The following is a 13,037-nucleotide window of genomic DNA, read 5'->3' as shown; positions in this document are numbered from 1 at the left end:
ACCTGCATTTACTTTTTTTTTTTTTTTCCACTTTTTCTAACTTTCCCAATCCACTGTCACTAGTATTAAGTGCTATTCCTCTTCACTTATGAGTAAGAGGTTTTTAGTTTGATTCTAACCAAAGGTAAATTTGAACCACATTATTGTTAACTCATTGTTAGGCTAAACCCACCTCCTCTCCTTAGTGTAGATAATATCGTTTGTTCAACCATTTAACACTACAGTCTAGTGGTATTCCTCTTCACTTGTAAGTGAAATGTCTCGGTTCGATTCTTGCTAAAAGCGAGTTTGAACCACATTATTTCTAGTCCATTGTGAGGCTAAGCCCATCCCCTCTCCTTAGTATATATAATATCGCTTATTGAAAAAAAAAAAATCATTTGTTCAAAAAAAACTTTCCCAAGCAACTAAGTTTTTTACATGAATTGACATTAATTAAATTAAATGTTTTTCTAAAGTTTTAAATCAAACTGCATCTAGTAAGTGATAGCTATCTCTATATTCTAAATTAAATAGAAAATCGTCACTACCCAAGTACCCAAACACTTCATTACTATTCAGACCACGGCAACACAAACCTTCACTAAACAAAATTCGTGTTCTTGGCGCAATTAAGCCCAATCAGTTATTAATTTTGATTAAATTTACAGTATAATGAGAGGTTTCGAAACCCTATGCCCAAATACTCATCGACGTCTCGACGGCGTATCGATCGAATGCATCTCGACGTACATCTTGATTAAATCTCGACGGCATCTTAAAGCACTTGAAGTCGATACCTCTAACATCATTTTTTGGAATTGGAATATCATTAAAGGCCAAAAGCCATAACATAAATTTATCAAAGAAATACAACAAAAAACAAAATAGGAAGACTGATTCAGCTTCTTCTCGCATCTGGTTCTGCTCCTTCTGCACCATAAGAACTCTTTCCCTCAATCTTTCTCCAACATCGGCGGCACCAACCTCCCGGTCGATCCTTTTCCGACTTACGACGCCCTTGAGCACGCCAAAATCGCCCACGAAATTCTCAATTCCAGCTCGAATTAGTATTGGACAAATGGTTGTCATCTTCGTCGTCCTTATCATCTATGGTGTCGTCGTTGGTGTCGGATGGTGATTCGAGAGGTGTGACTCGTGAGGTCGCCGTTTGTGTTCGTTGTGGACGCGTGCATGCATGAAGGCTCTTGCTTGTCGTAGAGAGATAAAACGATGGGTAAAGAGGGCTAACGGAAGAAGAGCTGTCGACAAAATGGTATTTAATCCCTCGGTCTTGGGGGCTTAAAGAGGTTGTGAGAAAGTTGTGGACTGTAGGACCATATGGCCTCTAGAGAGATGCAATAAAGCCCATAAAGAATACAGATTGGGTTTATGCCTTTTCACCTTCAATACAAAGCCTTTTATGTCAGCCATGGTTCCAACCTTCCAAAAGAGTCTGCCATGGCAGTGGCACCATTGACGGTTATAATTTTTATGTTTTACCGTTTAATATTATAGTTTAGTGGTATTTTTTTTCATTTATAAATAAGAGATCTTAAATTTGATTTTCGTCAAAGGTGAATTTAAACTAGATTATTGCTAAACTAGATTAATGTAGATTGTTTGTTCAGATTTTTTTTTAAAAATTTTTTTTAATGTTTTGACAATTATAAAATTGTGTGTTACGCTTTTGAAAATGAGTCACTAAGTTTAGCTTATCAATTTACACCATGGTGTTTTGATATTGCAACAAGTTAAGCTTTTGGTCTAATTGATCGTGAAGTTTGATGTTAAATAGATTATGTTTGGATTAGTTACTTATAGGCGCTTGAAGTGACTTCTGATCATTGATGTATGTGGATATCACAATGAATGAAATGACTTATCATTTATCACTTTTCACAAGTAAAAGGTGCAATTCTATCCAACACCTTGCAACCTTACCAATATTATTTCTCTAGTAATAAGCATTGATTAGCATCCCCTAACAAGAAAATTAAAAGAGAAGACACATTCATGAGTGGGACTACATTTCTTTCAATGGCAAGTGGGTCCCTACAATAAATCCTAAATCCCTATACATGCAGGGGATAAAGGGGATAATGTTCAGAGCAGAACATACATATAATTCTCTATTCACTTTACATTCCCCAATATCTCCATAAATTTCTGCATTAGTGACCTACACGTTCTCTCTCTCCCCCTCTCTCTCTCTCTCTCACACTCATATTTCGGATCACCACAGGACCAATTCTCACTCAGTTTGACAAATCATCCTCAATCTCTCTCACCCCTTTTGAGAAATTCAACAACCACCCACCACAGAAAAAGCAATAGGAGACAAAAAAGCCAATTTTTCCCTTCCACCTTGTTCTTTCTCTCCCTTTTTTGCTTTCAGGGTCTTATTTCTTGTGTGTTCCCCAATACACAGACGATTATTTCCTTTATTGGGTTGTCCCCAAAACACAAATTCTCTCAGTTTCTGCCATTTCTTCCCCAATTCCCCACCTGGGTTTCTTCCATATTCTCTCCAATTCACAAAGCAAGAACCTTGAACTCTGTTTTTGGTGTAATGGGTTTGTTCAATTCTACTGCAATTCGCCGTAGCTAGGTGGGTTTCTTTTGTGGCGGTTGATGAGTTGATAAGTTTCTGGATTTTGGAGCTATTTCAAGTTCCAAGAAGATGGGGGGAGGAGAGAAGAGTGACAAAAAAACAAAGAAAGAAAACCAGGATGATACAGATAGTGAAGGAGTGGAGGGGATTGGGAGGCAGATGAGTGAGACTTCTGTTTCTGCGGCTGAGGAGGAGGAAGACGAAGAGGGAAGCAGTAAAATTCAGTTGGGTCCTCAGTGCACTCTCAAAGAACAGATTGAGAAGGATAAGGTCTGTTTTTTCTGCTCAATTAATGGCAAAGAAATTGCTTCTTTTTACATTTATTTTATTTTATTTATGTAATATTGTTGGGTTGTTGACTTTTGTTTGTTTGCTGCATTGTTGGTTGACTTTGTTGTTTAGGATGATGAGAGTTTGAGGAGGTGGAAGGAGCAGCTTCTTGGGGCTGTGGATTTTGAGAATGTTGGAGGTATGAAAATTCATTTCATCAGCACAGATTTTTTATCTTTACTAGAATTTTATTAAATTTCATTCCCTTTGACTTTCATATTTCACTGTTGATGATTGCCAATGATCAAAGTGGTTGGTAACTAATTGGAAATAATTACAGTGTAACTTTCCTTAACCCCTTTTTCTTTTCTACTTTTATTGGATGTCCTTTCCTTTTCCTGTACAGTAATATGATTTCGTATCTTAATAATGTTTGCATCTTAACGCGTATCATTACTTAAGTCACTGTTCCTGTTAAGCTTGTTTCTGAAGAAAATTTTCACGTGAGAATTGTATATGCTTTCATTATTTTGGTTATGATTCTACCATGAATTGTCATGTTGCATATATATGAAGAAGATAGAACAAGGATCATCTCGGAGACGTTGTGCTCAGGCTATAAGCTCACATGTACACACACACGATGAAATCGCTTTATGCAGCCTATAATATACCAAAAAGAAATCATTATTTAGAATGATTATGCATAATTTGTAGTATTTTCCGTTTGAATGAACAGTGTTATCAAGAATCATGATCGTAAAATGAATATCAGTTCTACAATGCCAATCACAGAATTCAACTTTCTCGTAAACCTGTGATTACATGTTGCTGTCTGTGAACACTTTAGAGCTTATTCTTCCACTTCTTCCTTTTTGCATATGTGTATCTTGCAGCATAAGGCATGTATCTGAACTTAATAGTAAAACAACCATATTTTTTAACTTTGACAACTACTAGTGATTCTTCACCTATCTCTCGAACATTTTTGGGAATCTTTTGCCTCCAATCTTGTGAACTTGTGAAATGTCGAGATGAAACTGTCAATTATTGGCCACATTTATGAGAAACTGGTGATTCTTCACCTTATCTGTCATTTTACTAGAACATTTTCGGAATCTTTTACCTTCAATCTTGTAGACTTTTGCAATGTAGAGATGAAATTGTCAATCTGGCGACATGAATGATACTATCTTTATAGAATTCTACAAAAACAGCACTGTTTAGTGTTTACTAATTTCATGATAAGGATGTATATTTAGAATTGAGAATTTGGTCGAACTATCTGTTTCTAATATTTTTACTCTTCACAGAGACTATAAATTTCTTAAAAGTCTGCCTTATACCTGTTAAGATTGCTTTGATTAATTTGTATTGATTTATTTTCCTTTATAGGTTCCTCTCTTGTCTTGATTGTTTTTTGTGCCTTTCTTGCACATAGTAATTCTTTCCCCTCTTTTACAACAGAAACTCTTGAACCAGAAGTGAAGTTCATTCAGCTTTCAATCCTTTCTCCTGGTAGACCTGACATTGTTCTTGATATTCCGGGAGATGGGAAACCCAAAGGCTTATGGTTCACGCTGAAAGAAGGTAGTCCGCACAACCTGAAGTTCTCCTTCCAAGTTAGCAATAACATTGTATCCGGCCTCAAGTACACCAACACTGTTTGGAAAACTGGTGTCAAGGGTAAGCCGTGTCTATCTTTATTCTGATCGTTCCTGTAAAAAGAAATATTGTGCACTTGAACTGTTCCATTCACGAGGATTTTAATTTCAGTTGACAGCACAAAAGAGATGATTGGAACTTTCAGTCCTCAGCAAGAGCCTTACATACATGTGATGCCGGAAGAGACCACGCCTTCTGGCATGTTTGCCAGAGGTTCATATTCTGCAAGATCAAAGGTAAGCCTAGTTGAATTATCTTAGGATTTTCACTCAGAATCGTTGGCGCCACATCCACTGTCTTGACAATCCAAGAGAGAAGTATTTACTAAGTTACATGATCTTATTTCAGTTAACTGCAGTAATATAGTCGCCACTACAAAGTCTCATTGTGTTGTCTTTCTGTTATTGCAGTTTCTTGACGATGATAACAAGTGCTACTTGGAGATCAATTACACCTTCGATATTCGAAAGGAATGGGCTAAATAAACACATAATTTCCCACTGAGTGCTAGCATATCTCTTCCATTCAGCTGATGTTCTCACACGGCTGACGTTCTTTACACCGCAGTTGGTTTAAGGTTTTTTCCGGTTAATGATTCCCAAATATTACTTACTTCCATGGTTGTGCTAAGTTTGTTAATTTTCCTAACATTGGATTGCAAAGAAAGCGAGAGTGTGTTTTTTTAGGGGATTCTTTGGTTACTGCCTGCAATAAAAGGTGAGCTTAGATTGTGTTCTAATTGTGGTTCTAAAGCATTGGTGATCTGTGTTGGATGCATTTAAATTTGTTTTCTTCATTGCTTATTTATATTCTTTATTCTACCGGATTTCGGGAATTACTTAATACCTTATTCCTGGTCATATTATATTGTGAAGGCGACTGTTTGGAAGTGCCCCATCCAAATCGCCCCTAATTGTTTCTCCCACGCAAACGAGAATCGAAATTTAGAAACTTAGTTGGAGAATGCAGTATCCTTAAGCTAGTCTTAATTAACATTTTCAATTAAAAATGCATAGTTTCCAATGGGTTGGTGACAAGTGCTTGTATCTCAAAATTCACACTCAAACGAGTTGTTGGCAACAAGACTTGAATCTCAAGCAACTAAAGCTTTTACCCTGCACTCGAAGTCCTAGGCTCAATTTCCTCCCCCCTAACATCGCCGGTATAAAAAAATTGAAGAAAAAACAAGAGTTGTTGAGTTGAAATCCTGATGCAAGATGCCCCATTTCTAAGTTGAAGCTAGGGTTTCATAGCCAGTCACTTTCAGGCTTTCACATTCTGTCAATCCTTTATTTAATGGTAGGTGCAAGAAGATTTGAAAGATGAATAACCACAACTGAAAGGAACTGCCATTGTTTTATCAGAAAGAGATTTGCCTGAATCAGCTTGATTAGGGCATCCTATCTGCTTTCTGCACTCTGACAATAACCCACCATCTTCTTCCCACCTCTTCACTCATCCCTCATATTCTTGTCCACTTTCAATGTTTGTTGACTTCGCCATTGTTTTTCTACTTTCTTCCTACCAAATGGAGAAATGCAAGCAATTTATGCTTAATTTAGTTGGAAAATGCATCCAGGTCCATGCTAATTGATGCTTAGGATGCAGACCTTGTTTAGACTTTAGCGAAACCAACGTGAGAGTAGGGCTTTTGACTAAGATATGTTGTAATTCACTTGAAGGCTTATTAACTGAATGGATAGCTTCCTGAAATTGCCATTTAGTCTCAATTTACTTCTCGAAACCAGTTTTGTTGTACTTTGCCCCCTAAAGCTGTCATTTTCAACTTTTTTGGTCTCATTTCACCCCCTACTCCGTTAAAGAAACATTAAATTCAAGGGTATTTTGGACATTTCACTTTTTACAACAGCTCTTTGTCTTGCCTCCATCCAGCCCTTTAGTTCAGTTGACTGATCTTCTTTGTGAAACAAATTAGGGTTTATGAAAGAAGATAAAGGAATTTAATGATTTATTAGACTTGAATTTAATGATTTATTAGGCTTGAATTTAATGTTTCTTTAACGAAATTGGGTGAAATGAGACCAAACGAGTAGAAACAGGCAGTTTTATGGGCAAAGTGAGACAAAACCAGTTTCAGAGTGTAAATTGAGACTAAATGGCAGTTTCATGAGGTAATTCAACTAATAAGCCTTCACTTTTATTTGCTCTAATTTACATATATAGGGATTTGAACTTGAGTGCAAGATGACGAATATAATATCCTAACCAACATGAGACTAGAAGTCTTCCTCCACACGCCTTCTACTAGGTTAACATCTTCTGCCAATAGGAGCTGTCCTTGCATTTAGGATGGATACCTTCCTTTCAAAGTGTGATAAAATCATTGATTTAAAGGTAGTTTACTTGCTTAATGCTTGCGCTAAGGACTTATAAATAGAATTTACCTTGGGATGACCTTATCTTCTCCATTTCTTGGTACAGCCTCTCTCTTTTCTTCACTTGCCGTGTAGCACTAAGTTACTTATGAATGTATGCATGCAATCCGGGAGTACTTTGGGGTGAACACCCATCCGAACAAGTAGGGTCAAAAGAAAATTAATTATTAACTAGCTTGTGGATTATTTGTAGTTGCTTTCTAAATATTTGAAGATGCCGAAACTCATGAAACTCTCCTCCTATTTATAATATTGATCCCTATTATATTAAGAGAACTCTCATTATTAAAAAGACGATTTGGTCATCTATTCATGATTCAATAAAATTATCATAAATAGACAATTAGATTTAAACCCAATTCCTTAAGCAAGTTTGCCTCTTATATTTATGTTGGAATCTTTCTCTTTATAATTTATTAGATTTAATTTAGAATGTGACTCAAATAAAAAAAAAAGCAATTTTAAAAAGTTGAGATTACAATGTTGGTTAGTTAATTAAACGAGGATCATGTGCAAAAACACTGCTCGTAGCCAACTAATTGGTGTGATTAAAAATTGCCATCACACCTTTCCCCAAGTAGAAGACAAATCCCACCCCTCTTAAAATGATTAACAAAATAAACTACCTGATTTGACCGCAAATACCAATGGGTTTCACATGCCTCTTAAATATCTAAGACTTAATCTACCAGTTTAAAGTGATTACATTTTAAAAAATTAAATATATTTATTATTTCTAGCTTGGTAAATCGGATCGCAATAGTAAATCAACAATGTGTTTTACAATTTCGATACATAGTTGTGACAAAGATGATATACAGATATACGTTTAGAATGAGTTCGATATCTAATTATGGTATTTTGTAGTCGTAATGTGAGTAAATTGTTGAAATCTTTATAAAAAAAAAAATAAAAAAAAATTTATCAGATAAGAGTTGGTTAATGCTAATCTGAACATTAGAAAAGTTATTACAATAATAGAGTATCGATTACTTTTCTCTTGTTCAATGATGGCGATGGTTTGATCATCTTGATATTAAGGTTTTTTTAGTTAAAATGATTTTCGAAATTGGTATAACTCTTCACTTTAATCCTTGAAATTTAAAATTGATAGAGCTCGTCTTTGAGTTTATTTACCATTAATCATTTTGATCGTTCCGCGAAAAATCACAGTTAAATAAGGAAAAATGACAAAAATAATCTCATTTTTTGTCAAATCATTTTGGCTCATTGCCTATTAAATTGAGTGTATTTTTGTGATTCTGATCCTTATTTAACAAAGATTTTTCAAGAAATGACTAACAGGATTGAATTGTGGACAACTCGGAAACCAGTTTTATTGATTTCAAACATCACGAACCAAAGTGAGAAGTTATGACAATCTCAGAGATCATTTTAGTTAAAAAGTCAGCTATTAATATACAACACAATTAGTAATAACTTTTCCTTTAAAACAAAATTAAAATAATTATGATTATGTAATAGATTAAGATGATTATATTATTTTGGACGAGAGATTAATAATGATTTTAGGGTCTCATTATTTTATCATGTTTACATAGATGCCTAATCTTGGGCATGTGTCGCGTGGTGTCTCTGTCGGCGGCGAAAGAGCATTGTATTTTCTTGTGTAATGGGTCACCAATATTTACGGCGTGGCGGTAGTTTCTCGTGCGGGAGTGCGCGTGTTTGCCGAATCATTGGTACCAGTTGACACCGGGGGACTTTGGAACAACCGAACAGCCAATGCCTGTTGGTCCAAATAGGAGAAAAGATTCAAATGCTGGACTTTGAGTGTGATGATAAACGTTCTTAACAATTGATTTACAAACCTATTGCTTCTCACTATGAGATTTAGATCATGCATCGTACAAGTTTTTCAGACTCGTTTTTCTTGCCATCGCTTGGGGTTCAAGTAATGAGACAGCGAGTAGTGAGTCCTAATTAGGATGTGTATTTGATTAATGTAACAAAAAATAATCGTTGACCTAACAATTGTTGCTTGAACTATACGTATTTCACTTTGGTTTTTTTAGCCAAAATTGTCCATGAGATTGACTTAAATTCTTATTTTGGTTCATTAGATTTAAAATCGATAGACCTAGTCCATAAGTTTGTCCACTATCAATCATTTTTGTCATTCTATGGAAAAATCTCTGTTAAATAAGATTAAAATGACAAAAACCCTAGTTTCTTGTCAAATCATTTTGGCCATTGTTTATTAAATTGAGGATATGTTTGTATTTTTTTTTTTGGTTCTTATTTAACAAACATTTTTCACAGAACTGACCAAAATAATTGCTGATAGACGAACTTAGGAATCACTTATATTGATTTCAAATCTCATGTACTAAATTGAGGAATTATATCAATCTCTAAGACTATTATAGCTGAAATGCCTTCATTTTTTTTACTGAATTTGAACCATTACTTATACTTTAGTTTTACTTTTACAGTTTCTTTTGCTTCAAAGTAATTAATCATCAAAACTTGAGCTAGAAAAATGAAATCCAACAAAAGGTAAAGAAGTGAGAGTCTCTTTTTTCAATTTGACCATGTGTATCCTTTCAACAAATCAAACCTTTGAACAAAAAGAGGCAAATACGCACATTTTTCGACTCAAATCCACTTCATCTGCATTACCAAGGACTTGATGTCAATGGATGTAGAAGTACTTCTACATACTCATTCCTTTGCTTGGAGTTGGTTGATACAGTAAAAGTTAGTTACTTTGTCCTTCTCCTAGTTCCTACCCTATAATTTACCACCCAAGTAAATACCAACAAGTTACTCAAGCAAAGAGTGAGAGAACAGAAAAACCCAGTTACAAAGCATAAGCAACTGCTCAAACTAGGGTGTCAACATGTCCTATGACACGAAGACACGACACAAATACAAAAAATAGGTCTTTATGTGTACACAATTAATATTGTTCAACTAATATGATACTAATATCCCCATGAAATAACAAGAACGTTAGCCAAGACGAGTTCATTGGTGCTCTTACTATTGAGCATAATCAACAACTTACATTAGCTGAGATGCAACGTATGAGAAAAACTGAATTGGGGGCTCAAGGAATTGAGCATTTCCTCATGGGAACATTGGATTGCGTCCCCTAATATAGGTCGGCACTGAATTAATTTTTTTTTTCATTTTTGCGATGATGGATATTGTAAATTATTAACTTGCGCTAATATAAATAAATAATTATGAACGAGGCTTGTTGCCAACGTAGCTTAAACTAGCGTGACACGATAGTTTAATGAGAAAATGTGGGAGAAAGTTTTCAATGCATTTAAAAACTGATTAGATGAAGTGATTTAGAAATCCCACCCTACCTCTCTCTCTCTCTCTCTCTCTCTCTCTCTCTCTCTCTCTCTCTCTCTCTCTCTCTCTCTCTCTCTCTCTCTTGTACGTGAAAGTCATCCCAATTAAAGTACTTGTACATGTTAAGAAGCATCCTCAGTTTGCTAAGCATTACCCCCACACTTTCCATCTTTACATCCCTTCACACCACCACCACCGTTGCACCAGCTGGTTCCATTCCCCACTCCCACATTTTCTTTTGTTTTTATCTCACCAACAAAACCCCCCATCTCTCACCTTATATACCCTCATCACATTTCACTCTTTAATTGCATTCCCAACCTCCATTCTCTCTAAGTTCCTCTGCTCTGAGAGGTCAGTGCTACTATTTTTTTCAGGATTTTGTGTGTTCAATTACATTTCTTTGAGCTTCTGAAAGTTTACTGCTTTACTTCATTATCTGTTGTATTAAGTGTTATTGTATGTGTGTGTATCTCTCTGATATGCTGTGATGTATTATTCTGATTTGAACTGATCTACCTAATATGTTGGTGTGCATTGTTTGAATGTGGAGTCTTTCGTCTTGTTCTTCTAGTGATTTGTTGAATTGGGTTTTACTGAGAAACCTCTAGTGAGTGTGGGAAAGGTGAATCATTGCTTCATAGAAACTGAAGTTTTGATCTTCTTCTTTTTTCCCATTTTTTAATTTATTTTCTGGGTTCACAAACAGGGAATTGGGTCATTTTCTAAATTATTTTCACCTGCATTTCTTGTTTCTGCATTGCAGCTTCATTTACTGTTGCATCTGTTCTTTCAGTGTAATCCATTAGATCTTTAATGGGTAATTATCCTGTTTTTACAAATATTTTTACTGTAAATCAAGATCTGGCTCATTGTGTTTTTCTTACTCTTTCAAGAGTTAGAAAACTGGTTTTTGTGGAAAATTAGTTCTAGTGCAATGGAAAGGTGAAAAGTTTGGATCTTGGAGTAAACTGAAGAGTTTCTACTATTCACACTCTGATTAATTGGCATTTGTTTCATAGCAGTGGTTAATTGGTATTTTAGCACCTTGCATGTCTTGTTAAACTGAGATTTTAATTCACTATTTGGAATTTATTATTGCAGGAATTTGGAGAGTGTTTACCATACCAAATAGTACTATCAAGATTTTTGGACGAAATGGAACTTCTGTGGTTTGCATGCTACTGCTTCTGTGTTCTTCAGCAGCATATGCTCAAAAAGCCAAACCTCCCTCTCCCTCTTTCAGCCCTACTCCAGCCCCAGCCCCAGCCCCAGCGCCAGATTTCGTGAACCTCACGGCTTTACTCACTGTGGCCGGCCCCTTCCACACCTTCCTTAAGTACCTTCAGTCTACCAAAGTGCTTGAGACCTTCCAAGACCAAGCCAACAAAACCGAGGAAGGCATCACTATCTTTGTCCCAAGTGACAGTGCCTTCACAGCTCTTAAGAAGCCCTCTTTGTCCAATCTCACCGCTGACCAGCTCAAGTCCGTCATCTTATTCCATGCCTTGCCGCATTACTACACTCTAGCTGACTTCAAAAACCTCAGTGAATCAAGCCCGATTCCTACCTTTGCCGGCGGAGATTACACTTTGAACTTCACTGATGCTTCAGGCTCTCCGCACCTTACCTCAGGATGGTCAAACACAAAAGTGAGCAGCAGCGTGTACTCGACAGATCCTGTTGCAGTTTACCAAGTTGACAAGGTTCTTCTACCCGAGGCAATCTTTGGTACTGACATTCCTCCAACCCCAGCTCCAGCACCAGCTCCTGTCATTGCACCAGCTGCAGATGCTCCAACCGTTGACGGAGGCTCATCTCGAGGATCTTCACCGGGAAAATCTTCGTCTTACAGGATTATCAGCTGGGGCATTTGGGGTCACTTGCTTTTGGCAGTCTCAGGTGGCCTGGCCTTGATCTTGTGAGAGACTTTACCTTTGATCGAACATTGTTTTTAAGTTATGTTACGAGGGTCGATTCAGTTATTTTCGTTCGATTGCTTGATTTGAAACTATTTTTTCGTGGACATATGTGGTACCGAATATCTCTGTGTATGAGAATTTGAGTTCTTTTATTACCTGAGTAAATGGGATTTTGTTTGATCTGCTGCTCTTTATGCAGTGAAAAATGATTGTACTTTTAACTTAAATATTGTGTTGCTTGGCTTACAAGTTATACATAAATATATGTGAGATTTTTCATGTTTTGGGGATCGCCTACTGTTTTTTGCTTCTTCTGAGCAGTTATGCAACTGAAAGTAGCACAGGTTTTCACTGTGTCTCATTGAGAAACATGTTGCGTCGAAAAAAGATTAAGCATTACTCGCTAAATTGATCTTTACTAGGAGAAAGACTTGTGTGTCACAGAGTATATTTAAAGACGTGAGTGTCACGGAGTATATTTTCCCATCTTCGGATGTCACCGAGTTTATATTCTCATGTCAGTATCACACTCATTATGAGACTTGGGAGATAACTTGGGGAGATGGGATATATCTCCAACCAGGAGTCATGCTATGAACCTGCCCTTACTTTTGCTTATGACACCACCTGCCTTTTCAAACTACGGTGAAGTAAGACTAAGCTCATGAGCTTATTATCCTAGGACGGAACAGGTTGATAGGATCTTCTTTTTTACATTCTCATGTTCCTTCTGTGTGACGATGTGGGGTGTAAAAAAGAAAAGAGAGAAATGGGGTTTCTCTCGCTTTCGACATAGTGGGCCGCAGCGGAAGGCCCACAACGAGTTAAGCTAAGGCAGAAGTTCACTAGACATTCAAATGA

General features: G+C 36.4%; 2 protein-coding genes across 2 annotated transcripts; both read left to right on the top strand.

The window, feature by feature from the left end:
• Positions 1-2,114: 2,114 nt before the first annotated feature.
• On the top strand, positions 2,115-5,267 carry LOC125474963 (rho GDP-dissociation inhibitor 1-like). The gene is made up of 5 exons (XM_048579230.1): positions 2,115-2,863; positions 2,996-3,062; positions 4,331-4,549; positions 4,640-4,764; positions 4,939-5,267. Exons 1-5 carry the CDS (start codon positions 2,663-2,665, stop codon positions 5,011-5,013), a joined length of 687 nt encoding a protein of 228 aa, XP_048435187.1. The 5' UTR covers positions 2,115-2,662; the 3' UTR covers positions 5,014-5,267.
• A 5,143-nt stretch (positions 5,268-10,410) lies between these two features.
• LOC125474961 (fasciclin-like arabinogalactan protein 7) lies at positions 10,411-12,455 on the top strand. Its single transcript, XM_048579226.1, has 2 exons — positions 10,411-10,608; positions 11,359-12,455. Exon 2 carries the CDS (start codon positions 11,433-11,435, stop codon positions 12,177-12,179), a length of 747 nt encoding a protein of 248 aa, XP_048435183.1. The 5' UTR covers positions 10,411-10,608; positions 11,359-11,432; the 3' UTR covers positions 12,180-12,455.
• The last annotated feature ends 582 nt before the right edge of the window (positions 12,456-13,037 follow it).

This window comes from the organism of the source record quoted next, unplaced genomic scaffold (assembly GCF_019419815.1).
Source record: "Pyrus x bretschneideri cultivar Hongxiangsu unplaced genomic scaffold, Pyrus_bretschneideri_v1 Contig13, whole genome shotgun sequence".
Lineage (NCBI taxonomy): Eukaryota > Viridiplantae > Streptophyta > Magnoliopsida > Rosales > Rosaceae > Pyrus > Pyrus x bretschneideri.
Note: the sequence above shows the minus strand (reverse complement) of the source record. Positions and strands in the feature narration are given on the sequence as shown.